General features: G+C 71.0%; 1 protein-coding gene across 1 annotated transcript; it reads left to right on the top strand.

Moving 5' to 3' along the window:
• The first annotated feature begins 28 nt into the window (after window positions 1–28).
• On the top strand, window positions 29–22,975 carry LOC142818972 (collagen alpha-3(V) chain-like). The gene is made up of 16 exons (XM_075902507.1): window positions 29–124; window positions 3,940–3,993; window positions 6,797–6,850; window positions 8,290–8,343; window positions 8,465–8,572; window positions 8,755–8,808; window positions 8,944–8,997; window positions 10,132–10,239; window positions 11,553–11,606; window positions 14,945–14,980; window positions 15,448–15,501; window positions 15,587–15,800; window positions 17,904–18,016; window positions 18,188–18,256; window positions 20,326–20,562; window positions 22,077–22,975. The coding sequence occupies exons 5-16, from the start codon at window positions 8,498–8,500 to the stop codon at window positions 22,221–22,223; spliced, it is 1,215 nt and encodes a 404-aa protein (XP_075758622.1). The 5' UTR covers window positions 29–124; window positions 3,940–3,993; window positions 6,797–6,850; window positions 8,290–8,343; window positions 8,465–8,497; the 3' UTR covers window positions 22,224–22,975.
• The last annotated feature ends 4,973 nt before the right edge of the window (window positions 22,976–27,948 follow it).

Below are 27,948 nucleotides of genomic sequence, written 5' to 3'. Positions count from 1 at the left end.
CCCCCTCCCAGCCCCCCTCCCAGGGCCCTCAGGCTCTGCTCTTGCGCACACGGCTCCTTTCTCCCTGCAGGGCCCCGTCGGCTTCCCTGGTGACCCAGGCCCCGCCGGGGACCCTGGCGTGCCGGTGAGTACCCTGCTCTCCCACCCGGCCGAGGCTGGACCTGGGCCCTGCACCTCCCCGACGAGTGTGCCTGCCCCGTGGCAGCGCCAGCCCAGCCAGGCTGGGGGACCCAGTTCCTCACCCCGGCTCTGGGAGGGGCATGGGAGCTAGTGCAGTGGGTCTGGGCCAGCGGCCGCCGTCAGCTCAGTGCCGTGTGGTACCCCGCGGCCGGGACAGATGCAGCCCACAGTGGTAAACAGGGCCAGTGGTTAGAGCAGGGGCTGGGGGCTGGGTCTCCCGGGTTCTTGCTGTCATTCAGGGAGGGGAGGGCAGTGGGGGCCAGTGGTTAGAGCAAGGGGCTGGGGGCCGGGTCTCCCGGGTTCTTGCTGTCATTCAGGGAGGGGAGGGCAGTGGGGGCCAGTGGTTAGAGCAAGGGGCTGGGGGCCGGGTCTCCCGGGTTCTTGCTGTCATTAGGGGAGGGGAGGGGAGGAAAGGGGAGTGGGGACCAGTGGTTAGAGCAAGGGGCTGGGGGGCCGGGTCTCCCGGGTTCTTGCTGTCATTAGGGGAGGGGAGGGGAGGAAAGGGGAGTGGGGACCAGTGGTTAGAGCAAGGGGCTGGGGGCCGGGTCTCCCGGGTTCTTGCTGTCATTCGGGGAGGGGAGGGGAGGGCAGTGGGGGCCAGTGGTTAGAGCAGGGGGGCTGGGGGCCGGTCTCCCGGGTTCTTGCTGTCATTAGGGGAGGGAGGGGAGTGGGGGCCAGTGGTTAGAGCAAGGGGCTGGGGGCCGGTCTCCCGGGTTCTTGCTGTCATTAGGGGAGGGGAGGGGAGGGGAGTGGGGGCCAGTGGTTAGAGCAAGGGGCTGGGGGCCGGGTCTCCCGGGTTCTTGCTGTCATTAGGGGAGGGGAGGGGAGTGGGGGCCATTGGTTAGAGCAGGGGGGCTGGGGCCGGGTCTCCCAGGTTCTTGCTGTCATTCGGGGAGGGGAGGGGAGTGGGGGCCAGTGGTTAGAGCAGGGGGGCTGGGGGCTGGGTCTCCCGGGTTCTTGCTGTCATTCAGGGAGGGGAGGGCAGTGGGGGCCAGTGGTTAGAGCAGGGCTGGGTGCCGGGATTCCCGGGTTCTTGCTGTCATTCGGGGAGGGAGGGGAGTGGGAGCCAGTGGTTAGAGCAGGGGCTGGGTGTTGTGGAGATCGGGAGAGATCCCGGATGACTGGAAAAAGGCAAACGTAGTGCCCATCTTCAAAAGAGGGAAGGAAGGGACGATCCAGGGAACTATAGGCCGGTCAGTCTTACCTCGGTTCCTGGAAAAATCATGGAAGGGATCCTTAAGGAATCCATATTGAGGAAAGTGATCAGGTTAGTCAGCAGGGATTCACCAAGGGCAAGTCGTACCTGACCAACCTGATTAGCTTCTCTGATGAGGTAACTGGCTCTGTGGACGTGGGAAAGTCCGTGGATGTGATAGACCTTGACCTTAGCAAGGCCTTTGATACGTCTCCCACAATAGTCTTGCCAGCAAGTTAAGGGAATGTGGATTGGATAAATGGACGGTAAGATGGATAAAAAGCTGGATAGACTGTCGGGCCCAACGGGTAGGGATCAACGGCTCGATGTCAGGATGGCCGTCGGTCGGTCAGTTTCTAGCGGAGTGCCCCAAGGTTCAGTTCTAGGACTGGTTCTGTTCAATATCTTTATTAATGACCTGGATGAGGGGATGGATTGCACGCTCAGCACGTTTGCGGATGACACTAAGCTGGGGGGAGAGGTAGATACGCTTGAGGGCAGAGATAGGGTCCAGAATGACTTAGACAAATTGGAGGATTGGGCCACAAGAAATCTGATGAGGTTCAACAAGGACAAGTGCAGAGTCCTGCCCTTGGGACGGAAGAATCCCAAGAATTGATACAGGCTGGGGACCAACCAGCTAAGTAGCAGTTCTGCAGAAAAGGACCTGGGGGTTACAGGGGATGAGAAGCTGGACATGAGTCAACAGGCGCCCTTGTAGCCAAGAAGGCTAATGGCATATTAGGCTGCATTAGGAGGAGCATTGCCAGCAATCTAGAGAAGTGATTATTCCCCTTTATTCGGCTCTGGTGAGGCCACATCTGGAGTATTGTGTCCAGTTCTGGGCCCCCCACTATAGAAAGGATGCGGACGCATTGGAGAGGGCCCAGCGGAAGGCAACCAAAATGATTAGGGGGCTGGAGCACAGGACCTACAAGGAGAGGCTGAGGGATCTGGGCTTATTTAGTCTGCAGAAGAGTGAGGGGGGATTTGAGAGCAGCCTTCAACTTCCTGAAGGGAGGTTCCAAAGAGGCTGGAGAGAGGCTGTTCTCAGTGGTGACGGATGCAGAACAAGGAGCAATGGGCTCAAGTTGTGGTGGGAGAGGTCCAGGTTGGATATTAGGAAAAACTCTTTCCCTAGGAGGGTGGTGAAGCACTGGGATGGGTTCCCTAGGGAAGTAGTGGAGTCTCCATCCCTAGAGGTGTTTCAGTCTCGGCTTGACAAGGCCCTGGCCGGGTTGATTTAGTTGGGATTGGTCCTGCCTAGAGCAGGGGGCTGGACTTGACCTCCTGAGGTCTCTTCCAGCTCTATGAGTCTATGACTCCCGGGTTCTTGCTGTCGTTCAGGGAGGGGAAGGCAGGGGAGGGGAGTGGGGGCCAGTGGTTAGAGCAGGGGCGCTGGGGGCCAGGTCTCCCAGGTTCTTGCTGTCATTCAGGGAGGGGAGGGGAGTGGGGACCAGTGGTTAGAGCAGGGGGGCTGGGGGCCAGGTCTCCCGGGTTCTTGCTGTCATTTGGGGAGCGGAGGGCAGTGGGGGCCAGTGGTTAGAGCAGAGGCTGGGTGCCGGGACTCCCGGGTTCTAGGCCTGGCACCGCGCCGCACGCTGGGTGCCCAACCGTGTTCCCGGACCAGGTTGAGTTGTTCAGAGATTCGGTTCGTCACGGGGACGGCAGGGACGGGCACTAACCCGGCGGCTGTGCACAGGGCCTGGCCGGCGGCCCAGGGGTGGAGGGGGATGGCGGGGCAGGGCCTGGCCGGCGGCCCAGGGGAGGAGGGGGACGGCGGGGGCAGGGCCTGGCCGGCGGCCCAGGGGAGGAGGGGGACGGCGGGGCAGGGCCTGGCCGGCGGCCCAGGGGAGGAGGGGGACGGCGGGGCAGGGCCTGGCCGGCGGCCCAGGGGAGGAGGGGGACGGCGGGGGGCAGGGCCTGGCCGGCGGCCCAGGGGAGGAGGGGGACGGCGGGGCAGGGCCTGGCCGGCGGCCCAGGGGTGGAGGGGGACGGCGGGGCAGGGCCTGGCCGGCGGCCCAGGGGAGGAGGGGGACGGCGGGGCAGGGCCTGGCCGGCGGCCCAGGGGAGGAGGGGGACGGCGGGGCAGGGCCTGGCCGGCGGCCCAGGGGAGGAGGGGGACGGCGGGGCAGGGCCTGGCCGGCGGCCCAGGGGAGGAGGGGGACGGCGGGGCAGGGCCTGGCCGGCGGCCCAGGGCAGGAGGGGGACGGCGGGGCAGGGCCTGGCCGGCGGCCCAGGGGAGGAGGGGGACGGCGGGGCAGGGCCTGGCCGGCGGCCCAGGGGAGGAGGGGGACGGCGGGGCAGGGCCTGGCCGGCGGCCCAGGCGAGGAGGGGGACGGCGGGGCAGGGCCTGGCCGGCGGCCCAGGGGAGGAGGGGGACGGCGGGGCAGGGCCTGGCCGGCGGCCCAGGGGAGGAGGGGGACGGCGGGGCAGGGCCTGGCCGGCGGCCCAGGGGAGGAGGGGGATGGCGGGGCAGGGCCTGGCCGGCGGCCCAGGGCAGGAGGGGGACGGCGGGGCAGGGGCTCCGGATGGCAGAGCAGTAACCCCGCGGCTGTGCGCAGGGCCTGGCCGGCGGCCCAGGAGAGGAGGGGGACGGCGGGGACCCCGGCCTGCCGGTGAGTGCTGCCAGCAGGGCCTGTCCGGGGCGGGTGCAGACCCTTAAGGGGGAGGCACTGGGGAGATGCCAACAAGTGGGGGGGGTCACAGATCCCGCCCCCCCCCCCCCCCCCGGCTCTGGCCCTGCTCCTGGAGCCGGCCCCCTGGTGGGCACGTGAGGCGCTGGCCAGCCCTGGGCTGTGGGCGGAGCCTTGTGAACCCCGGAATTCAGCCCCCGGGCCCTGCCTGTCACTGCTCCTGGGGGGGCCACGCTCGGCCCGTCGGAGCCCTCCAGTGTGGCCGCGAGACGGCCCTTCCCGGGGGGGGGGGGCTCCACTCCAGCGCGACGGCCCTTCCCGGGGGGGGGCTCCACTCGTGGGGCGACGGCCCTTCCCGGGGGTGGGGGGCTCCACTCGTGGGGCGACGGCCCTTCCCGGGGGGGGGCTCCACTCCAGCGCGACGGCCCTTCCCGGGGGGGGGCTCCACTCCAGCGCGACGGCCCTTCCCGGGGGGGGGGCTCCACTCCAGCGCGACGGCCCTTCCCGGGGGGGGGGCTCCACTCCAGCGTGACGGCCCTTCCCGGGGGGGGGCTCCACTCCAGCGCGACGGCCCTTCCCGGGGGGGGGGCTCCACTCCAGCGTGACGGCCCTTCCCGGGGGGGGGGCTCCACTCCAGTGTGACGGCCCTTCCCGGGGGGGGGCTCCACTCCAGCGCGACGGCCCTTCCCGGGGGGGGGGCTCCACTCCAGCGTGACGGCCCTTCCCGGGGGGGGGCTCCACTCCAGCGCGACGGCCCTTCCCGGGGGGGGGGGCTCCACTCCAGTGCGACGGCCCTTCCCGGGGGGGGGGGCTCCACTCCAGTGCGACGGCCCTTCCCGGGGGGGGGGCTCCACTCCAGCGCGACGGCCCTTCCCGGGGGGGGGGGCTCCACTCCAGCACGACGGCCCTTCCCGGGGGGGGGGCTCCACTCCAGCGCGACGGCCCTTCCCGGGGGGGGGGGGCTCCACTCCAGCGCGACGGCCCTTCCCGGGGGGGGGCTCCACTCCAGCGCGACGGCCCTTCCCGGGGGGGGGGCTCCACTCCAGCGCGACGGCCCTTCCCGGGGGGGGGGGGGGCTCCACTCCAGCGCGACGGCCCTTCCCGGGGGGGGGGGCTCCACTCCAGCGCGACGGCCCTTCCCGGGGGGGGGGGGGCTCCACTCCAGCGCGACGGCCCTTCCCGGGGGGGGGGGCTCCACTCCAGCACGACGGCCCTTCCCGGGGGGGGGGCTCCACTCCAGCACGACGGCCCTTCCCGGGGGGGGGGGGGGCTCCACTCCAGCGCGACGGCCCTTCCGGGGGGGGGCTCCACTCCAGCGCGACGGCCCTTCCCGGGGGGGGGCTCCACTCCAGCGCGACGGCCCTTCCCGGGGGGGGGGGCTCCACTCCAGCGCGACGGCCCTTCCCGGGGGGGGGCTCCACTCCAGTGCGACGGCCCTTCCCGGGGGGGGGGGCTCCACTCCAGCGCGACGGCCCTTCCCGGGGGGGGGGGCTCCACTCGTGGGTCGACGGCCCTTCCCGGGGGGGGGGGGCTCCACTCCAGCGCGACGGCCCTTCCCGGGGGGGGGGGCTCCACTCCAGCGCGACGGCCCTTCCCGGGGGGGGGGCTCCACTCCAGCGCGACGGCCCTTCCCGGGGGGGGGGGGCTCCACTCCAGCGCGACGGCCCTTCCCGGGGGGGGGGCTCCACTCCAGCGCGACGGCCCTTCCCGGGGGGGGGCTCCACTCGTGGGGCGACGGCCCTTCCCGGGGGGGGGGCTCCACTCCAGCGCGACGGCCCTTCCTGGGGGGGGGGCTCCACTCCAGCGCGACGGCCCTTCCCGGGGGGGGGGGGGCTCCACTCCAGCGTGACGGCCCTTCCCGGGGGGGGGGGGGCTCCACTCCAGCGTGACGGCCCTTCCCGGGGGGGGGGGGCTCCACTCCAGCGCGACGGCCCTTCCCGGGGGGGGGGGGCTCCACTCCAGCGCGACGGCCCTTCCTGGGGGGGGGGCTCCACTCCAGCGCGACGGCCCTTCCCGGGGGGGGGGGGCTCCACTCCAGCGTGACGGCCCTTCCCGGGGGGGGGGGCTCCACTCCAGCGCGACGGCCCTTCCCGGGGGGGGGGGGCTCCACTCCAGCGCGACGGCCCTTCCCGGGGGGGGGGGGCTCCACTCCAGCGCGACGGCCCTTCCCGGGGGGGGGGGCTCCACTCCAGTGCGACGGCCCTTCCCGGGGGGGCTCCACTCCAGCGCGACGGCCCTTCCCGGGGGGGGGCTCCACTCGTGGGGCGACGGCCCTTCCCGGGGGGGGCTCCACTCGTGGGGCGACGGCCCTTCCCGGGGGGGGGCTCCACTCGTGGGGCGACGGCCCTTCCCGGGGGGGGGCTCCACTCGTGGGGCGACGGCCCTTCCCGGGGGGGGCTCCACTCATGGGGCGACGGCCCTTCCCGGGGGGGGGCTCCACTCGTGGGGCGACGGCTCTTCCCGGGGGGGGGCTCCACTCGTGGGGCGACGGCCCTTCCCGGGGGGGGCTCCACTCGTGGGGCGACCCTCTCTCGGGAGTTACAGGGTCACCTGGGCCCCTCCCTCCTCACTGGAGCCAGCTGGGCCGGTCCCAGGGTCCCTCTGGCCAGACCCGGCCTGTCCCCTGAGCGGGGCCGCGGCTCCAGTTCTGGGCTGGTCTCTGCAGTGTGGCCAGTAACAGGCTGTGGGGGCTGTGGCCAGAGTCCCTCGGGGGGGCGAAGCCCCTTTCTCGAAGTGGGGGGGCCCCGCGCCCAAACCCAGCCCTACTGACTGTGTGTTTGTGCAGGGGCCAGCCGGCGCCTCCGGGGAGCCGGGTCCCCCTGGCGCCCCCGGCAAGAGGGTAAGTGGGGGCCAGTCGGGGAGGGGGGCTCAGGGTCTCGCTCCCCGTGGCGGCGCGTCGGGGGCCCCTGCTCGCTGTGACCCGCCGGCCGGTTCACTGGCTCCAGACAGGGCAGCCTCGCCCCCGGGGGAAGGGTCCACGGGGCCCCTGAATCCCCCTTCTCCTGGACTTAGTCTGCTCCCCTCATGCTCCCCCAGCTCCCAGGCCCTGCCCCCAGCCAGGGGCCGTGGCCGCCCCCCCACGAGCCTTGTTCCCTGCCCAGGCTGGGACCAGGTGTCTGGGCCAACCCACGTGTGGGGGAGTCGGTGGGAATCACTGGTAGCAACACAGCCACATGAAGGGCTGCAGTGGGGGGGGGCTGCAGCGGGGGATGGGGCGGGGGGGCCGCAGTGAGGGATGGGGTGGGGGGGCCACAGCGCGGGTATGGGGGGGCCATAGCAGGGGATGGAGCAGGGGGCTGAAGCAGGGGATGGGGGGCCACAGCGGGGGATGAGGCAGGGGGCCACCGTGGGGGGGGCGGCAGCAGGGAGTAGGGGGGATGGCAGCGAGGGGTATGGTTGGGGGGGGCCGCAGCGGGGGATGAGGCAGGGGGCCGCAGTGGGGGATGGGGCGGAGGGGCCATAGTGGGAGATGAGACTGGGGGCCGCTGTGGGGGGGGCGGCAGCAGGGAGTAGGGGGGATGGCAGCGGGGGGTATGGTTGGGGGGGCCGCAGCGGGGGATGAGGCTGGGGGCCGCAGTGGGGGAGCAGCAGCGGAGGGCAGGGTGGGGGGGCTGCAGCGGGGGATGGGGCGAGGGGAAGCAGCGGGGGATGAGGCTGGGGGGCTGCAGCGGGGGATGGGGCGGGGGGCCGCAGCGGGGGATGAGGCGGGGGGAAGCAGCGGGGGATGGGGTGGGGGGGGAAGCAGCGGGCGATGGGGTGGAGGGGGCCGCAGCGGGCGATGGGGCGGGGGGAAGCAGCGGGCGATGGGGTGGGGGGGGGCCGCAGCGGGCGATGGGGCGGGGGGAAGCAGCGGGGGATGAGGCTGGGGGGCTGCAGTGGGGGATGGGGCGGAGGGAAGCAGCGGGGTTTCGGGGGGCCGCAGCGGGCGATGGGGCGGGGGAAGCAGCGGGGTTTCGGGGGGCCGCAGCGGGCGATGGGGCGGGGGGAAGCAGCGGGGTTTCGGGGGGCCGCAGCGGGCGATGGGGCGGGGGGAAGCAGCGGGGGATGGGCCGGGGGGCTGCAGTGGGGGATAGGGTGGGGGGGCCGCAGCGGGGGATGGGGCGGGGGGAAGCAGCGGGGGATGGGCCGGGGGGGCTGCAGCGGGGGATGGGGTGAGGGGAAGCAGCGGGGGATGGGGCGGGGGGGGCCGCAGCGGGCGATGGGGCGGGGGGAAGCAGCGGGGTTTCGGGGGGCCGCAGTGGGGGGGCGACGGTGACTCACTCCCCTGTCTCCGTTCAGGGTGCGGTGGGGCCAGCCGGGCGCGAGGGTCGGCCGGGTGAGACGGGCACCAAGGTAAGGGGACCCCCCAGCACCTCGTGGGCGCTGCCAGCCCCCTCCCAGCAAGAGCGAAGCCGCCCCTGGGGGCCCTGCCCAGAGCCCGGGCTCTGACGTGGCCCCTTCTCCCCTTGCCCAGGGCGAGCCTGGCCCGGAGGGACCCCCCGGGAAGATGGGCCCTGTGGGGGTGCAGGGCCCCCCTGGCCGGCCTGGCTCAGAAGGTCTGCGAGGGATCCCTGGCCCAGCCGTGAGTGGGGCACAATGGAGGGGCAGGGGGCGGGGGGGTGAGCAGGGGCGGGAGACACGTTGGCTGTGGGAGACCCTGTCTGACAGTGGTGATGCCTGGGGAGGCCGGGGGGGCACTTGGCATTTTGGGGGACTCACGTCGGCTCCACGTTGCACTCTCATAATTCTCTGTTTCCTCCCCAGGGGGAGCAGGGGCTGCTGGGGGCCCCGGGGCAGGCGGGGCCACCAGGCCCCATGGTGAGTGAGCTCCAGGCCTGGCCAGGTCCGGGGGTTGGGGGCCGGGAGGGGCAGGGCTGGGGGGCAGGGGCAGGGCCAGGGGCCGGGAGGGGCAGGGATCAGCACCCAGGAAAAATGACCCCCAGTCTCTTGCAGGGCCCCACAGGTTTGCCCGGCCTCAAGGGCGACCCCGGCTACAAGGGCGACAAGGTGAGTGAGGCCCCAATGGGCGGGGGGTGCCCCCCCACCTTCCCCTCCCCCAGCCTAGGAATTGCCCCCAAGCCTCTCCTTGGCTTGCCCCTGCCCCCTGCCCCCGGCCCCTGGGATCTGTCCCGGCTCACAGGTGGTGCCCACACGTGGCCCCTCGGCTCCTGGGTGGGACCCCCTTCCCGGGGAGCCCCCTCCATTGGCAGTGAGACAGCCCCTTCCCGGGGGCCACTCCAGTGGGGTGACCCTCTCTCGGGGGCCCCTCTCACCTGGGGGGGCCCCCCTCCGCCTCCGGGACGGCGCCTCTCAGGGCCTCCAGCCGCCTCCTCCACTGTGAGCCCCCGGGGCCCCCTCCCTCTGGCCCCCGGGGCCCCCTCCCAGAGGGCCTAGCGCCCCCCTGCTCCCCAGCCAGAGCGACTCCCAGCCAGCCCCAAACAGGAGGGTTATGGAGCTTTAAGCAGCACCGGACCCTTAGGCCGGTCGACCTGGCCCCCCCCCCTCCAGCCCCATGTCAGCCCCCCCACAGCCAGCTGAGTCCTGCCTGCCCTGCCCCCCAAAACAGCCCCCGTCGCCCGGCAGAGCCTCCAACACCCCCGCAACAGCCCCTCCCCCGCCATTGTCTTCTCCCCAGGTAAGAGGGTCGCCCGGCCCCTCCTCTCCGCCCCCCCCTGTCCAATGTTCCCCCCTCGCTGGGGTCAGCTGGGCCGGTTGCCGGGGTCCCCCCTGCAGCCCCTTGTCTGTGTCTGGCCAGAACCGGCCGTGTCCTCTGAGCAGGGGGGGGGGGGGGCACCAGGGCCCAGACACCCCGGCTCCGACTCTGGGCTGTTCCCTGAAACCACAACCCCCCCCCCACATTGAACCAGTAACTGCTGGGCACCGACCCCCCCTGTGTGCAGCACCCCCCCTCTGAACCCCCAAACTCCCCCCTTCCCCACGGGATCCACCCCAGCACGAGCCCCCTCCTGCCCTCATGGGGGGCTGGCGGGGGGGGGGTGTAGTTGGGTCCCTGCCCTGCCTTGGGGGGGCCCGGCTCGTGTGCTGGCACCATCCCCCCGGGGCACCTCCCGGGTCTGCGCTTGGAGCGTTTGGCCGAGTGGCCTGGGCAGGGCGCCCCCCAGCTAAACCCTGCGCCCCCAGGGCCACGCCGGGCTCATCGGACTGATCGGCCCCCAGGAGAGCTGGGGGAGAAGGGCGACCAGGGGCTGCCTGGCAACCAAGGGGCCCCAGGGCCCCAAAGGAGACCCAGTGAGTAAGCGGGGGTGAGGCAGGCGGGATGGGAGAGTGGGGGGGGGCTGAATGGGTGGCAGGGGGCTTGAGTGGGGGCTCTGTTGGAGGCAGGGGGCTCAGGCAGGGGGCTGTGAGGGGGCCAGGAGCTAACGGGGGAGATGTGGGGGCAGGGGGCTCAGGCAGGGGGCTGTGAGGGGGCCAGGGGCTAAGGGGGGAGATGTGGGGGCAGGGGGGCAGGGGGCTCAGGCAGGGGGCTGTGAGGGGGCCAGGAGCTAAGGGGGGAGATGTGGGGGCAGGGGGCTCAGGCAGGGGGCTGTGAGGGGGCCGGGGGCTCAGGGGGGAGATGTGGAGGCAGGGGGCTCAGGCAGGGGGCTGTGAGGGGGCCAGGGGCTAAGGGGGGAGATGTGGGGGCAGGGGGCTCAGGCAGGGGGCTGTGAGGGGGCCAGGAGCTAACGGGGGAGATGTGGGGGCAGGGGGCTCAGGGCCGGGGGCTCAGGGGGGAGATGTGGGGGCAGGGGCTCAGGCAGGGGGCTCAGGCAGGGGGCTGTGAGGGGGCCGGGGGCTAAGGGGGGAGATGTGGGGGCAGGGGGGCAGGGGGCTCAGGCAGGGGGCTGTGAGGGGGCCTGGGGCTAAGGGGGGGAGATGTGGGGGCAGGGGGCTCAGGCAGGGGGCTCAGGCAGGGGGCTGTGAGGGGGCCGGGGGCTAAGGGGGGAGATGTGGGGGCAGGGGGCTCAGGCAGAGGGCTGTGAGGGGGCCAGGGGCTAAGGGGGGAGATGTGGGGGCAGGGGGCAGGGGGCTCAGGCAGGGGGCTCAGGCAGGGGGCTGTGAGGGGGCTGGGGGCTAAGGGGGGAGATGTGGGGGCAGGGGGCAGGGGGCTCAGGCAGGGGGCTCAGGCAGAGGGCTGTGAGGGGGCTGGGGGCTAAGGGGGGAGATGTGGGGGCAGGGGGGCAGGGCGCTCAGGCAGGGGGCTCAGGCAGGGGGCTGTGAGGGGGCTGGGGGCTAAGGGGGGAGATGTGGGGGCAGGGGGCTCAGGCAGGGGGCTGTGAGGGGGCCGGGGGCTAAGGGGGGAGATGTGGGGGCAGGGGGCTCAGGCAGGGGGCTCAGGCAGGGGGCTGTGAGGGGGCTGGGGGCTAAGGGGGGAGATGTGGGGACAGGGGGGCAGGGGGCTGTGAGGGGGCTGGGGGCTAAGGGGGGAGATGTGGGGGCAGGGGGGCAGGGGGCTGTGAGGGGGCCGGGGCACAGGTGAGGGGGCTATATGGGAGGCAGGGGGCAGGCGGGGGTGAGGGGTAGGGGGGACAGGGGAGCAGAGCTGACATGTCCCTTCCCCGCAGGGCTTGACTGGCCCCATTGGACCCCCAGGGCCTCCCGGATCCCCAGGGCTTGCGGTTAGTATTGGGGGGGCTGCTGACATCATCAACCCAGGCCTGGCCCAGAGATACCAAGGCCCCTTGCCCCCTGCACACCTCAGAGCCCTTCGCTTGCCCCCTGTGGCAGCACGTGGGCCCCGCCTCCTGCACCCCGAATGGCAGGAACAGACCCCCCCAGCCGGTAGAACAGGGGGGTTTATCGCTTCTCCAGGGTACAGCCCAGCACAGATGGAATCTGGTTCCAGGCCAGGCCTAGGACGCCTCAGCCCCCTTGAGATGGGGGAGCCTGGGCCCCTAAATCCCAGCCCGTTGCCTAGGCTGCTTCCTCCATGATCCCAGCCAGAACTAACCAAACCGTCCCTTCCAGCCCTGCCCCCGGCCAGGGGCTGCCCTCCCCTCCCCTCCCCTCCCTCCCTCCCCTCCCCTGCCCTCCCATCTCCTCCCCTCCGCTCCCTCCCCTCCCCTGCCCTCCCGTCTCCTCCCCTCCCCTCCCTCCCCTCCCTCCCTCCCCTCCCCTCCCCTCCCCTCCCTCCCCTCCGGTCCCCTTCCCTCCCTCCCTCCCCTCCCTCCCCTCCCCTGCCCTCCCCCTTTGTGTCTCTCCTGGAGGCGACTGGTGGGACAGGCCGGGAGCCCCCAGTCTAGTGACTCAGCCCCTGCCCTGCTGGGTCTGCTGCAAACAGCCGCCAGCGGAGTCACCCGCAGCCCACCGCCCAGCACAGCACCCAGCAAGGTACCAGCACTACAGCACAGCCCCTATGTACCCCGGGGCCCCTCGCCCACCCCCTATGTACCCTGGGGCCCCTCACCCCCCGTGCACCATGGGACCCCTCGCCCACCCCCTACGTACCCTGGGGCCCCTCACCCCCCGTGCACCATGGGACCCCTCGCCCAACCCCTACGTACCCTGGGGCCCCTCACCCCCCGTGCACCATGGGACCCCTCGCCCACCCCCCTACGTACCCTGGGGCCCCTCACCCCCCGTGCACCATGGGACCCCTCGCCCAACCCCTACGTACCCTGGGGCCCCTCACCCCCCGTGCACCATGGGACCCCTCGCCCACCCCCTACGTACCCTGGGGCCCCTCACCCCCCGTGCACCATGGGACCCCTCGCCCAACCCCTACGTACCCTGGGGCCCCTCACCCCCCGTGCACCATGGGACCCCTCGCCCACCCCCTACGTACCCTGGGGCCCCTCACCCCCCGTGCACCATGGGACCCCTCGCCCAACCCCTATACGCCCCGGGGCCCCTCGCCACACCTCTACGCACTCCAGGGCCCCTCGCCCACCCCCTCCGTACCCTGGGGCCCCTCACCCCCCATGCACCATGGGACCCCTCGCCCAACCCCTACGTACCCTGGGGCCCCTCACCCCCCGTGCACCATGGGACCCCTCGCCCACCCCCTACGTACCCTGGGGCCCCTCACCTCCCATGCACCATGGGACCCCTCGCCCACCCCCTATACGCCCCGGGGCCCCTCGCCCACCCCCTACGTATCCTGGGGCCCCTCACCCCCCATGCACCATGGGACCCCTCGCCCAACCCCTATACGCCCCGGGGCCCCTTGCCCACCCTCTACGCACTCCAGGGCCCCTCGCCCACCCCCTCCGTACCCTGGGGCCCCTCACCCCCCATGCACCATGGGACCCCTCGCCCACCCCCTACGTACCCTGGGGCCCCTCACCTCCCATGCACCATGGGACCCCTCACCCAACCCCTATACACCCCAGGGCCCCTCGCCCACCCTCTACACACTCCAGGGCCCCTCGCCCACCCCCTACGTACCCTGGGGCCCCTCGCCCCCCATGCACCATGGGACCCCTCGCCCACCCCCTATACGCCCCGGGGCCCCTCGCCCACCCCCTACGTACCCTGGGGCCCCTCACCCCCCATGCACCATGGGACCCCTCGCCCAACCCCTACGTACCCTGGGGCCCCTCACCTCCCATGCACCATGGGACCCCTCGCCCAACCCCTATACGCCCCGGGGCCCCTCGCCCACCCTCTACGCACTCCAGGGCCCCTCGCCCACCCCCTATGTAACCTGGGGCCCCTCACCCTCCATGCACCATGGGACCCCCTCGCCCACCCCCTACGTACCCTGGGGCCCCTCACCCCCATGCACCATGGGACCCCTCGCCCAACCCCTATACGCCCCGGGGCCCCTCGCCCACCCTCTACGCATTCCAGGGCCCCTTGCCCACCCCCTACGTGACCCAGGACCCCTCACCCCCCATGCACCATAGGACCCCTCGCCCACCCCCTACACACCCTAGGGCACCTCACCCACCCCTTATGTACCCCGGGGTCCCTCACCCACCCCTGCACCCCAGGCTGGAGGCATATCCTGCTGTCACTGCCCCCCACCCCGGCAGTGTCCCTGTCAGCTGGGCGCTTGTGCAGCCACCCAGGAGAGCTGCACATGCCACCCAGCGGATTAGCAGGGCGCCAGGAGCTCGGGGGTTTGTTTGCACTGGTGGTGCACGTTTGCACAGGCGTCGGTGCACAGAACACATTTTCTCCCGCACCTGGGAGGAATCAGAGGAACACTGCAGCTGCTGGTGCCATACAGCCAGGTCGGTCCGTGTGTTGTACTTAAAAGAAGCACTCGGGATCGTTTTCAGAGGGATAAGGCAACACGCCCCATTTACTGATCACACATAGAATAATCAATACTGATCATTTGCACATGACACATGCACACGCACACGCACACGCACGCACACGCACACGCACACTCCATCTTGTTACCAAAAGTTGCTCCCCCTCACTGCACTGGCCAGGTGAGTTAGGTGGGGGAGGGGTGGAGCCGATCCGGATCCATGCTCCCATGTTGTCAAGAGGAAAACCCGGGGTCCCTCTGCAAGACGCCTCCTATTTCTCCCTCTCGTGCAGCCAGCTAGTCATCAAGGGGCCTTTCCTCACGCTGCTCCAGAGAGAGCTTCCAAGGGCGGCACTTGCTGCTGGACTCCCCAGGCGTCTGTCTGTCCAGTCTTAACGAGCTCACTTTGCAGGGATTGGCTTGGGTCTGGCTCCCACCCCTCTGCTGCTGGAGGGGCTCCCCTTCCGTTCCCCATTCTCAGGGACGGGCAGAGCTCAGAGACAGGTTTCCTCCCAAGATCTATGTATCTTAGGAGAAACGTTCCGGAGATTCTCTAAGACACTGAACAGAGACAGATCGACAAGGACGAGATCTTAATACCAAGTTCTATGAGCATGATAAAATTCCAGGGATTTATCCGCACGTGCGTCTGTCTCAGGGACGGGGCGGCAGAGACAGGGGACCTGCCCACCCCTGCCCTGGCTCTGGGACCCCCCAGGCCTCCCGACTGTTCACCCCCTTTTCTCTCCCCAGGGGCCGCTGGGCCAGAAGGGCTCCAAGGGGTCACCGGTGAGCACCCAGGGCAGGGCGGGGGGGGAGCGGGAGGGTCCCAGGAAAGCTGCCTGTATGGTGAGCCTCCCCCCCACCCTGCCCCACAGAGCCAGGAGAGAACCCAGGAGTCCTGACTCCTAAAAACAGCCCGGTGGCCAGGCGGGCTCAGAGCAGGGGCCCAGCCGGCTCAGGACCCTGGCTGCCCACGGGGGGGGGGGAACCATCACGTGGTTCCTGCCCTGGGGCCCAGTCCCGGCGTCTGGCAGACTGAGGCCAGGGACCCCGCATGGCCAGCAGCCAGCGAGGGGCTGCACCTCCACGCATGGCCCTAGCTCCTTTGGGACCCTGTTAAGGTCCTGGTCTTCACAAGAGGGGAGGGGAGGGGAGGGGCTGCGGGGGGGAAGGGGGCTGGGGGGGGCCTGTGGGGAAGGGGAGGGGTGCGGCTGGGCGACTCCGTGCTCTGCTCTTCTGCCCTTCCTCTGCAGGGCGCTCTGGGCCCCAGAGGGGACACGGGACCCCCTGGACCACCAGGGCCACCGGTGAGTGATGGGAGGCAGGAGGGGTTGGGGGAGGAGGGAGGGGCCCCGGTTCCGCCCTTTCCCCTCACAGCCCGTCTCTGTCCAGGGCCACCCGGCAGAGGGGGAGCCGCAGCCCCTAGGGGGAGGCCAGAGGAGACGCCGGGCGGCGGAGGAGGACGAGGGGGGCCTGGAGGAGGTGTTCGCTTCGCTCAGCTCCCTGCGCACCGAGATCGAACAGCTGAGACGCCCCCTGGGCACCCCCGAGAGTCCCGCCCACATCTGCAAGGAGCTGCACCTGTGTCACCCCCACTTCCCCGACGGTGAGCCTGCCCCGGGACCCCAGAGCTGGGGGGGGCGCTGGACCCCAGAGCCGAGAGGGGAGGGGCGCTGGAACCCCAGAGCCCAGAGGGGAGGGGCGCTGGGACCCCAGAGCACAGAGGGGAGGGGTGCTGGAACCCCAGAGCCCAGAGGGGAGGGGCGCTGGGACCCCAGAGCCCAGAGGGGAGGGGCGCTGGAACCCCAGAGCCCAGAGGGGAGGGGCGCTGGGACCCCAGAGCCCAGAGGGGAGGGGCCCCGGGACCCCAGAGCCCAGAGGGGAGGGGCGCTGGGACCCCAGAGCCCAGAGGGGAGGGGCGCTGGGACCCCAGAGTCCAGAGGGGAGGGGCGCTGGGACCCCAGAGCCCAGAGGGGAGGGGCGCTGGGACCCCAGAGCCCAGAGGGGAGGGGCGCTGGAACCCCAGAGCCCAGAGGGGAGGGGCGCTGGGACCCCAGAGCCCAGAGGGGAGGGGCGCTGGAACCCCAGAGTCCAGAGGGGAGGGGCGCTGGAACCCCAGAGCACAGAGGGGAGGGGTGCTGGAACCCCAGAGCCCAGAGGGGAGGGGCCCCGGGACCCCAGAGCCCAGAGGGGAGGGGTGCTGGGCTCCTGGAATTGGGGGTGTCATCGTGGAGTCGAGACGCTTAGAGGCAAATGCTCTAGAGCCCCCGCCCCCCACCAGTCCACTTGCTAGCGGGCTCAGTTCCGGCTCGCGCCGGGGCCGGGCGCTCAGACCCTGCCCCCCAGACAGGGGCTGCTGCGACCCCGCAGGGCCCCCTCTTTCTCAGCGGCAGCAGCACAGGGCGGCAGGCAAGCTCCCCTGGTCGGCAAGAGGAGCTGGCGTTTACAGGCTCCCACCTGCCCCCCGGCCGGCCGCCGGCCCCCCCGGAACCCATACGAACTGATGAGCTTCCTCCACGATCTGTAACATCCCTCCCTGCGGGCTAGGGGAGGGGCTGGAGTCAGGGGATGGGGGTATTGGGGTGCCAGGGGCTCTGGAAAGGGGGCTGGTGCTGGGAGACGGGGGATGGGGGTATTGGGGTGCCAGGGGCTCTGGAAAGGGGGGCTGGTGCTGGGAGACGGGGGATGGGGGTATTGGGGTGCCAGGGGCTCTGGAAAGGGGGGCTGGTGCTGGGAGATGGGGGATGGGGGTATTGGGGTGCCAGGGGCTCTGGAAAGGGGGGCTGGTGCTGGGAGACGGGGGATGGGGGTATTGGGGTGCCAGGGGCTCTGGAAAGGGGGCTGGTGCTGGGAGATGGGGGATGGGGGTATTGGGGTGCCAGGGGCTCTGGAAAGGGGGGCTGGTGCTGGGAGACGGGGGATGGGGGTATTGGGGTGCCAGGGGCTCTGGAAAGGGGGGCTGGTGCTGGGAGATGGGGGTATTGGGGTGCCAGGGGCTCTGGAAAGGGGGGCTGGTGCTGGGGGACGGGGGTATTGGGGTGCCAGGGGCTCTGGAAAGGGGGGCTGGTGCTGGAGACGGGGATGGGGGTATTGGGGTGCCAGGGGCTCTGGAAAGGGGGGCTGGTGCTGGGAGACGGGGGATGGGGGTATTGGGGTGCCAGGGGCTCTGGAAAGGGGGGCTGGTGCTGGAGACGGGGGATGGGGGTATTGGGGTGCCAGGGGCTCTGGAAAGGGGGGCTGGTGCTGGGAGACGGGGGATGGGGGTATTGGGGTGCCAGGGCTCTGGAAAGGGGGGCTGGTGCTGGGAGATGGGGCATGGGGGTATTGGGGTGCCAGGGGCTCTGGAAAGGGGGGCTGGTGCTGGGAGATGGGGGATGGGGGTATTGGGGTGCCAGGGGCTCTGGAAAGGGGGGCTGGGGCTGGGAGATGGGGGATGGGGTATTGGGGTGCCAGGGGCTCTGGAAAGGGGGGCTGGTGCTGGAGATGGGGGATGGGGGTATTGGGGTGCCAGGGGCTCTGGAAAGGGGGGCTGGGGCTGGGGGATGGGGTATTGGGGTGCCAGGGGCTCTGGAAAGGGGGGCTGGTGCTGGAGTCGGGGGATGGGGGTATTGGGGTGCCAGGGGCTCTGGAAAGGGGGGCTGGTGCTGGAGTCGGAGGATGGGGGTATTGGGGTGCCAGGCTCCCCTCCCAACCTCTCCCCCCACCCCAGGTGAGTATTGGATCGACCCCAACCAGGGCTGCGCCCGCGACGCCATCAAGGTTTTCTGCAACTTCACGGCAGGTGGCGAAACCTGCCTGTTCCCGGACGAGAAATTCAAGAGTGTGAGTGGGGCTGGGGCAGAGGGTCGGGGTGAGGGGCACGGGCGGGGCTGGGGGGGCAGCGGGTCGGGTTGAGGGGCACGGGCGGGGCTGGGGGGGCAGCGGGTCGGGGTGAGGGGCACAGGCAGACCTCTCTGCTCCTTCCCATGTGGCACAACCCCTCTCGCCCCCCAGGTGCGCCTGGCTGCCTGGAGCAAGGAGACGCCGGGGAGCTGGTACAGCACCTTCAGGAGGGGCAGGAAGGTAGGAGCGGGGGAGGGGGCTGTCATGGCTCTCAGGTGGGGGAGCTGGAGGGGGGCTGTTTTGGGGAGCCAAGGGGCTCTGGGGGGGGAACTGGAGGGGGGCTGTTTTGGGATGACACAGGGCACTGGGGGGGGGAGCTGGATGGGGGCTGTTTTGGGATGACAAGGGACTCTGGGGGGCAACTGGAGGGGGGCTGTTTTGGGGAGCCAAGGGGCTCTGGGGGGGAGCTGGAGGGGGGCTGTTTTGGGGAGCCAAGGGACTCTGGGGGGGAGTTGGAGGGGGGCTGTTTTGGGATGACACGGGGCTCTGGGGGGCGCTGGAGGGGGGCTGTTTTGGGATGACACGGGGCTCTGGGGGGGAGCTGGAGGGGGGCTGTTTTGGGGAGCCAAGGGGCTCTGGGGGGGAGCTGGAGGGGGGCTGTTTTGGGATGACACGGGGCTCTGGGGGGGAGCTGGAGGGGGGCTGTTTTGGGATGACACGGGGCTCTGGGGGGGCGCTGGAGGGGGGCTGTTTTTGGGATGACACGGGGCTCTGGCGGGGAGCTGGAGGGGGGCTGTTTTGGGATGACACGGGGCTCTGGGGAGGAGCTGGAGGGGGGCTGTTTTGGGGAGCCAAGGGGCTCTGGGGGGGAGCTGGAGGGGGTCTGTTTTGGGGAGCCAAGGGGCTCTGGGGGGGAGCTGGAGGGGTCTGTTTTGGGATGACACGGGGCTCTGGGGGGGAGCTGGAGGGGGGCTGTTTTGGGGTGACACGGGGCTCGGGGGGGAGCTGGAGGGGGGCTGTTTTGGGATGACACGGGGCTCTGGGGGGAGCTGGAGGGGGGCTGTTTTGGGATGACACGGGGCTCTGGGGGGAGCTGGAGGGGGGCTGCTTTGGGGTGACACGGGGCTCTGGGGGGGAGCTGGAGGGGGGCTGTTTTGGGGTGACACGGGGCTCTGGGGGGAACTGGAGGGGGGCTGTTTTGGGATGACACGGGGCTCTGGGGGGGAGGTGGAGGGGGTCTGTTTTGGGATGACACGGGGCTCTGGGAGGGAGCTGGAGGGGGTCTGTTTTGGGATGACACGGGGCTCTGGGGGGGAGCTGGAGGGGGGCTGTTTTGGGGAGCCAAGGGGCTCTGGGGGGGAGCTGGAGGGGGGCTGTTTTGGGGAGCCAAGGGGCTCTGGGGGGGAGGTGGAGGGGGTCTGTTTTGGGGAGCCAAGGGGCTCTGGGGGGGAGCTGGAGGGGGTCTGTTTTGGGGAGCCAAGGGGCTCTGGGGGGGAGCTGGAGGGGGTCTGTTTTGGGGAGCCAAGGGGCTCTGGGGGGAGTTGGAGGGGGGCTGTTTTGGGATGACACGGGCTCTGGGGGGGAGCTGGAGGGGGGCTGTTTTGGGGAGCCAAGGGGCTCTGGGGGGGAGCTGGAGGGGGGCTGTTTTGGGATGACACGGGGTTCTGGGGGGGAGCTGGAGGGGGGCTGTTTTGGGGAGCCAAGGGGCTCTGGGGGGGAGCTGGAGGGGGGCTGTTTTGGGGAGCCAAGGGGCTCTGGGGGGGAGCTGGAGGGGGGCTGTTTTGGGGAGCCAAGGGGCTCTGGGGGGGAGTTGGAGGGGGGCTGTTTTGGGATGACACGGGGCTCTGGGAGGGAGCTGGAGGGGGGCTGTTTTGGGATGACACGGGGCTCTGGGGGGGACCTGGAGGGGGGCTGTTTTGGGGGAGCCAAGGGGCTCTGGGGGGGAGCTGGAGGGGGGCTGTTTTGGGGAGCCAAGGGGCTCTGGGGGGGAACTGGAGGGGGGCTGTTTTGGGGAGCCAAGGGGCTCTGGGGGGAGCTGGAGGGGGGCTGCTTTGGGATGACACGGGGCTCTGGGGGGGAACTGGAGGGGGGCTGTTTTGGGGAGCCAAGGGGCTCTGGGGGGGAGCTGGAGGGGGGCTGTTTTGGGATGACACGGGGCTCTGGGGGGGAGCTGGAGGGGGGCTGTTTTGGGGAGCCAAGGAGCTCTGGGGGGGAGCTGGAGGGGGGCTGCTTTGGGATGACACGGGTCTCTGGGGGGACGTGGGGGGCAGGAGGTCCCTGGCTCCAGTGCCTGGTTCTGCCCCGCCCAGTTCTCCTACGTGGACACGGCCGGGACCCCGCTGGGCGTGACCCAACTCACCTTCCTGCGGCTGCTGAGCGCGGGCGCCCGCCAGACCTTCACGCTGACCTGCCAGCACGTGGCCGCCTGGTACCACGCCGGCGCCGCCAGCTACGCCCAGGCCCTGCGGCTCCGCGGCGCCAACGGCGAGGAGCTGGGACACAACCACACCGCGGCGCCCGTCCGCGCCCTCCACGACAGCTGCCAGGTGAGCCGGCCCCGCGTGCCCCACTGCTCCTGCCCCACAGCCTGCCCAAGCACTCCTGTTCCTGACCCACTGCTCCTCCTCTGAGCCTGGCCACGCAGCCCTGCTCCTGCCCCACTGCTCCTGCCCCACAGCCTGGCCCCACGGCCCCGCCTGCTCCACAGCCTGGCCATGCACCCCCGCGTGCCCCACAGCTCCTGCCCCACAGCCTGGCCAAGCACTCCTGTTCCTGACCCACTGCTCCTCCCCTGAGCCTGGCCATGCAGCCCTGCTCCTGCCCCATTGCTCCTGCCCCACAGCCTGGCCCCACGGCCCCGCCTGCTCCACAGCCTGGCCAAGCACCCCCGCGTGCCCCACAGCTCCTGCCCACAGCCTGCCCAAGCACTCCTGTTCCTGACCCACTGCTCCTCCCCTGAGCCTGGCCACGCAGCCCTGCTCCTGCCCCACAGCCTGGCCCCACGGCCCCGCCTGCTCCACAGCCTGGCCATGCACCCCCGCGTGCCCCACAGCTCCTGCCCCACAGCCTGGCCAAGCACTCCTGTTCCTGACCCACTGCTCCTCCCCTGAGCCTGGCCATGCAGCCTGCTCCTGCCCCATTGCTCCTGCCCCACAGCCTGGCCCCACGGCCCCGCCTGCTCCACAGCCTGGCCAAGCACTCCTGTTCCTGACCCACTGCTCCTCCCCTGAGCCTGGCCACGCAGCCCTGCTCCTGCCCCACTGCTCCTGCCCCACAGCCTGGCCACAGGGCCCCACGCGCCCCACAGCTCCTGCCCCACAGGCCTAGGATCAGAACTGAGGGTATGTCTACACTGGCCCGGACAGTCTCTGGGACAGCCCCCTGCAGTGCGACAGCCCCTTCTCGGGGGCCCCTCCCTCGGGGCTCAGCCCTGGGACGGCCCCTCTGAGCCCCCAGCCGCCTGTCTCTGCCGTGGGCCCTTGGGGAGTCCCCTTGCCCGGGGCCCCTCCCAGAGCAGCCCTGGTCTCCAGCCAGTCACCCAGGGGGTTTATTGGCTTTGAACCCAGCCTGTCGGCCTGGCCCCCCCAACCCATCTGAGTCTCCCCTGCAGCCGGGGGGGGGGGGGCTCTGCCTGCCCCCCCGCAGCCCTCTCCCTCCAGCCCAGCCTCCGATCCCCCCAAGCAGCCCCTCCCCCAGCTTGTGTCTGCCGGCCAGGTAACCAGGGCACCTGGGGCCCTCTTGTCCCCCCCTCGTCCACCCTTTGTGCCCCCCAGATGGGCAGCGCACTGGGGGCCTGTCTCTGCAGCCCATTGTCCTGGCTGCTAGGTGAGTCCCCCCGGTCCCCTGCCACGCCCACCTTCCTCTCCCAGCGGCTGTTGAAGAAGCAGCATGTGGGGAAACTGAGGCACGCACCTAGGCGTGGACACGCCGCTCGGTCACAGCCAGAGACTGGCTGTGCCAGGCACCAGCCCCGGCCACACGGACACTTCTCGAGGGCCGCGTGGTTTTTGGACAGTCCCCGTGGCCACTCTCCAGCCCTGACCCCCCGGTGTCTCGGCAGCTGCGGCAGGGCCAGGCTCGCACGGTGCTGGAGGTGACGACGTCGCGGCTGGAGCAGCTGCCGCTGGTGGACGTGGCCGTCCCGGACTTCGGAGCCGCCCACCAGAAGTTTGGCTTTGAGCTGGGCCCTGTCTGCTTCGTGGGCTGAGGGGCCGGGGGAGATCCCGGGGGGCCCGCTCCAGACTGGGGGTGGCTCCAGGGCCCAGTGCCCCAGCCCCTGCCACTGTCCCTGAGCCGGGGAGCCCTGTGGCCCCCAGGCCTAGTGATGCTGCAGCCCCGGCGTGGCTTGGGGCAGGCAGGCGGGTGCCTCTGTGGACTGAACGGGGAGCCGGGCGCGGACGGACCCCCATGGTGCTAGGATCCTGCAGGAGCCTCCGCTAGCAACACACTGGACTCCGCCCCCGGCCACGCAGCCCCCCACGGCCCCCGATGCCCAGCTGGGGGGATGGGCCCTGGGGGCCACGCAGCCCCCCATGGGCCCCATGATGCCCTGGCAAGAGGCTTGATTGGGGCATCAGGGTCCCGCCCCACGTGGCACCACGGGGAGACCTGGCCAGCTCACCCGGCTGCCAGACTGTCCGTCCACGTGGGCATCTCCAGGGACTGGGGGGACCGAGACCCCTGTAACCAGGGTGGAGCTCTGGGCACCCCATGTCAGGTCCAGAGTGACGCTCGAGCCCCCAAGCTGTGGGGCCCGTTAGACCCAACGACTCCCCGCGGGCCCTGGCCCCCAGCTGGCAGGGGGGAGTGCGGTGGGGCAAGTGTCTGAGTGCAGCATGGGGGTGGGGGAGATGCAACCTTGCCCCCCCCACACCCCGGGCCCCATAGCTGGTTTTGGCCACGTCTCGGCATCACAAAGCAGCGCGGACACTGTCCAGTCATAAACCGAACTGTCTGAAATCTCAGTGTGCCCCGCGCCTCTGTGCCCACGGCTCTGTGTCCCCTGCCCCACGCCTCTGTGCCCCACGGCTCTGTGTGTCCCCTGCCCCGCGCCTCTCTGCCCCACGGCTCTGTGTGTCCCCTGCCCCACGCCTCTGTGCCCCACGGCTCTCTGTGTGTCCCCTGCCCCACGCCTCTGTGCCCCACGGCTCTCTGTGTGTCCCCTGCCCCGCGCCTCTGTGCCCCACGGCTCTCTGTGTGTCCCCTGCCCCACGCCTCTGTGCCCCACGGCTCTGTGTCCCCTGCCCCACGCCTCTGTACCCCACGGCTCTGTGTGTCCCCTGCCCCACGCCTCTGTGCCCCACGGCTCTCTGTGTGTCCTGCCCCGCGCCTCTGTGCCCCACGGCTCTCTGTGTCCCCTGCCCCACGCCTCTGTACCCCACGGCTCTGTGTCCCCTGCCCCGCGCCTCTGTACCCCACGGCTCTGTGTCCCCTGCCCCGCGCCTCTGTGCCCCACGGCTCTGTGTCCCCTGCCCCGCGCCTCTGTGCCCCACGGCTCTCTGTGTCCCCTGCCCCGCGCCTCTGTACCCCACGGCTCTCTGTGTGTCCCCTGCCCCACGCCTCTGTACCCCACGGCTCTCTGTGTGTCTCCTGCCCCACGCCTCTGTACCCCATGGCTCTCTGTGTCCCCTGCCCCGCGCCTCTGTACCCCACGGCTCTCTGTGTCCCTGCCCCATGCCTGTGTGTGTCCCCTGCCCCGCGCCTCTGTACCCCACGGCTCTCTGTGTCCCCTGCCCCGCGCCTCTGTACTCCATAGCTCTCTGCGTCCCCTGCCCCGCGCCTCTGTACCCCATAGCTCTCTGCGTCCCTGCCCCACGCCTCTGTGTGTCCCCTGCCCCGCGCCTCTGTGTGTCCTGCCCCGCGCCTCTGTGTGTCCTGCCCCATGCCTCTGTGAGTCCTGCCCCACGCCTCTGTGTGTCCCCTGCCCCACCGCTCTGTGTGTGTCCTGCCCCCGCCTCTGTGTGTCCTGCCCCACGCCTGTGTGTGTCCCCTGCCCCACGCCTCTGTGTCCCCTGCACCGCGCCTCTGTGTCCCCTGCCCCACGCCTCTGTGTCCCCTGCACCGCGCCTCTGTGTGTCCCCTGCCCCACGCCTCTGTGTGTCCCCTGCCCCACGCCTCTGTGTGTCCCCTGCCCCACACCTCTGTGCCCACCTGCCCCCGCATCTGTGCCCCACACCCCATGCCTCTCTGTGCCTGCAAAGCTCCTGTCTCCCACATCTCCACAGATCTCACCCACAGGGGGAGCGGGGGGAATCTGTGGGGTGCTCACAGTGGGGGTGATGGAGACCAGCTCCCCCCCCCCTCCGCACTGGTCTCTGAACTGGTCCTGTCCTGGGGCTTCTCCAGCAGCTACATCTGTGCCAGAGGCACCCTCCCCCCCCGCGGCCCCTCCCTGCCTCCCCAAGGGGGGGCGACATGACGTGTGGGAGCTCCCATCTCCATGACAACAGGCTCAGCAGCTGCTGTAGCCATGGCAACCATGGCCTGCCTGCTGCATAGCAGCAGCCCCCCCCCCCCACATCCTATGCCCAGGAGACCCCCTCAGCTCTGCCCCCCCAGCCCTCACTCCCCCCGTAGCCCCCAGCCCTGCCCCCCAGCCCTCACTCCCCCCGTAGCACCCCAGCCCTGCCCCCAGCCCTCACTCCCCCCGTAGCCCCCCAGCCCTGCCCCCAGCCCTCACTCTCCCCTGTAACCCCCCAGCCCTGCTGTGACGGCGCGTTGGGGGTTCCCCGTCTCCTGCACCCCGAAATGGCACCAACAGACTGCACCAGCCAGTGGAATTGAGGGTGGTTTATTGCTCCTCCAGCACAGCGCAGCACAGATGTAATCTGGTTACAGGAACTGGGGCTAAGAGGCCTCAGTGCCCCCCCTTGAGATAGGGGAGTCCCAGCCCCCTCCCCACCTCCTTATACCCCCAGCCAGGGCAGCATCCACCTTCCTTTGTTCCTCTCCATGGGGGTGTCTGGCCACTGGTTCAACAGGTTTGGAGACACCTTTGCATAGTGAGGTTTTCCCTGCTGGGTCTTGCTCCAGACAGCAGGGGTCACCACATCCCAGCAAGTACCCCCACTACGGCACACCTGCCCCCCAGCCCTCACTCCCCCCTGTAACCCCCCAGCCCTGCCCCCCAGCCCTCACTCCCCCCTGGAACCCCCCAGCCCTGCCAGCGCCCCTCACTCTCCCCTGTAACCCCCCAGCCCTGCCCCCAGCCCTCACTCTCCCCTGTAACCCCCCAGCCCTGCCCCCCAGCCCTCATTCCCCCCTGGAACCCCCCAGCCCTGCCAGCGCCCCTCACTCTCCCCTGTAACCCCCCAGCCCTGCCCCCCAGCCCTCACTCCCCCCTGTAACCCCCCAGCCCTGCCCCCCAGCCCTCACTCCCCCCTGGAATCCCCCAGCCCTGCCAGCGCCCCTCACTCTCCCCTGTAACCCCCCAGCCCTGTCCCCCAGCCCTCACTCCCCCCTGTAACCCCCCAGCCCTGCCCCCCAGCCCTCACTCCCCCTGTAACCCCCCAGCCCTGCCCCCCAGCCCTCACTCCCCCCTGTTACCCCCCCAGCCCTGCCCCCCAGCCCTCACTCCCCCCTGTAACCCCCCAGCCCTGCCCCCCAGCCCTCACTCCCCCCTGTAACCCCCAGCCCTGCCTCCAGCCCTCACTCCCCCCTGTAACCTCCCAGCCCTGCCCCCCAGCCCTCACTCCCCCCTGTAACCCCCAGCCCTGCCAGCGCCCCTCACTCTCCCCTGTAACCCCCCAGCCCTGCCCCCCAGCCCTCACTCCCCCCTGTAACCCCCCCAGCCCTGCCCCCCAGCCCTCACTCCCCACCTGTAACCCCCCAGCCCTGCCCCCCAGCCCTCATTCCCCCCTGTAACCCTCCCAGCCCTGCCCCCCAGCCCTCACTCCCCCCTGTAACCCCCCAGCCCTGCCCCCAGCCCTCACTCCCCCCTGTAACCCCCCAGCCCTGCCAGCACCCCTCACTCTCCCCTGTAACCCCTCAGCCCTGCCCCCAGCCCTCACTGCCCCCTGTAACCCCCCAGCCCTGCCCCCCAGCCCTCACTCCCCCCTGTAACCCCCCAGCCCTGCCCCCCAGCCCTCACTCCCCCCTGTAACCCCCCCAGCCCTGCCCCCCAGCCCTCATTCTCCCCTGTAACCCCCAGCCCTGCCCCCCAGCCCTCACTCCCCACCTGTAACCCCCCAGACCTGCCAGCGCCCCTCACTCCCCCCTGTAACCCGCCAGCCCTGCCCCCCAGCCCTCACTCCCCCTGTAACCCCACCAGCCCTGCCCCCAGCCCTCACTCCCCCCTGTAACCCCCCAGACCTGCCAGCGCCCCTCACTCTCCCCTGTAACCCCCCAGCCCTGCCCCCCAGCCCTCACTCCCCCCTGTAACCCCCCCAGCCCTGCCCCCAGCCCTCACTCCCCACCTGTAACCCCCCCAGCCCTGCCCCCAGCCCTCACTCCCCACCTGTAACCCCCCAGCCCTGCCCCCCAGCCCTCACTCCCCACCTGTAACCCCCCAGCCCTGCCAGCACCCCTCACTCCCCACCTGTAACCCCCCAGCCCTGCCCCCCAGCCCTCACTCCCCCCTGTAACTCCCCCAGCCCTGCCCCCCAGCCCTCACTCCCCCTGTAACTCCCCCAGCCCTGCCCCCCAGCCCTCACTCCCCCCTGTAAGCCCCCAGCCCTGGCCCCCAGCCCTCACTCCCCCCTGTAACCCCACCAGCCCTGCCAGCACCCCTCACTCCCCCCTGTAACCGCCCAGCCCTGCCCCCCAGCCCTCACTCCCCCCTGTAACCCCACCAGCCGTGCCCCCCAGCCCTCACTCCCCACCTGTAACCCCCCAGCCCTGCCCCCCAGCCCTCACTCCCCCTGTAACCCCCCAGCCCTGCCCCCCAGCCCTCACTCCCCCCTGTAACCCCACCAGCCCTGCCCCCCAGCCCTCACTCCCCCCTGTAACCCCACCAGCCCTGCCCCCCAGCCCTCACTCCCCACCTGTAACCCCCAGCCCTGCCCCCCAGCCCTCACTCCCACCTGTAACCCCCCAGCTCTGCCAGCGCCCCTCACTCCCCCCTGTAACCCCCCAGCCCTGCCCCCCAGCCCTCACTCCCACCTGTAACCCCCCAGCCCTGCCCCCCAGCCCTCACTCCCACCTGTAACCCCCCAGCCCTGCCAGCGCCCCTCACTCCCCACCAGTAACCCTCCAACCCTGCCAGCGCCCCTCACTCCCCCTGTAACCCCCCAGCCCTGCCAGCGCCCCTCATTCCCACCCCACAGCCCCTGCCCCCCAGCCCTGCCAGCGCCCCTCACTCCCGACCCACTGTCCGAAGTGTGGTTCCTGCGGGCAGTTGCTGCTGGATCCCCGGTGGTCTGAGGGGGCCAGGCCTGGGTGTGGGGCTCGGGCAGCTCTGTGGGATGCATGTCGGGGGGCGTGCTGAGGGGAGAGGCCTCTGGCGCTGCCTGTCCCCCCCCAGAGCTGGCTCCCCCGTCACACAGCGTTTGCTGGGCAGAGGGGTCGACACGCTGTAATTAGGGCTAATTGCTGCTCCCTGCCAACCGGCCCCACTCCCGCCCCACGTGGGGGAGCAGGCAGTTGTCCCTGGGGGGGCGGCGCTGGCAGGAGGGGGGAAGAGGTGGGGGCCCGTGCTGAGCCCTGCGGCCGAGGGGGGGCAGGGTCACTGTTTGCCCCGGGGGGGTCCTAGGGGCACTGCCGAGAGGGTCAACTCAGGGTAAATCGCTCAGAACCAGGCTACTCACAGCACCAACCCCCCCCCCCCCCACCGAGCACCTCGGCTGCCCCCTGGCCTGCAAGGAGCCTCCCCAGCAAATCCCCTCGGACCCCCCCAGGGCTCCCTGTGCCCCCAGACCCCTTACACAGGGGAGAGGTGATAACCCATCCCCCACCTCCCCTCCCCCACCCCAGTGCTCCCTGTGCCCCCAGCCCCC

This window comes from Pelodiscus sinensis, chromosome 19 (assembly GCF_049634645.1).
Source record: "Pelodiscus sinensis isolate JC-2024 chromosome 19, ASM4963464v1, whole genome shotgun sequence".
Classification (NCBI taxonomy): Eukaryota; Metazoa; Chordata; order Testudines; family Trionychidae; genus Pelodiscus; species Pelodiscus sinensis.
Note: the sequence above shows the minus strand (reverse complement) of the source record. Positions and strands in the feature narration are given on the sequence as shown.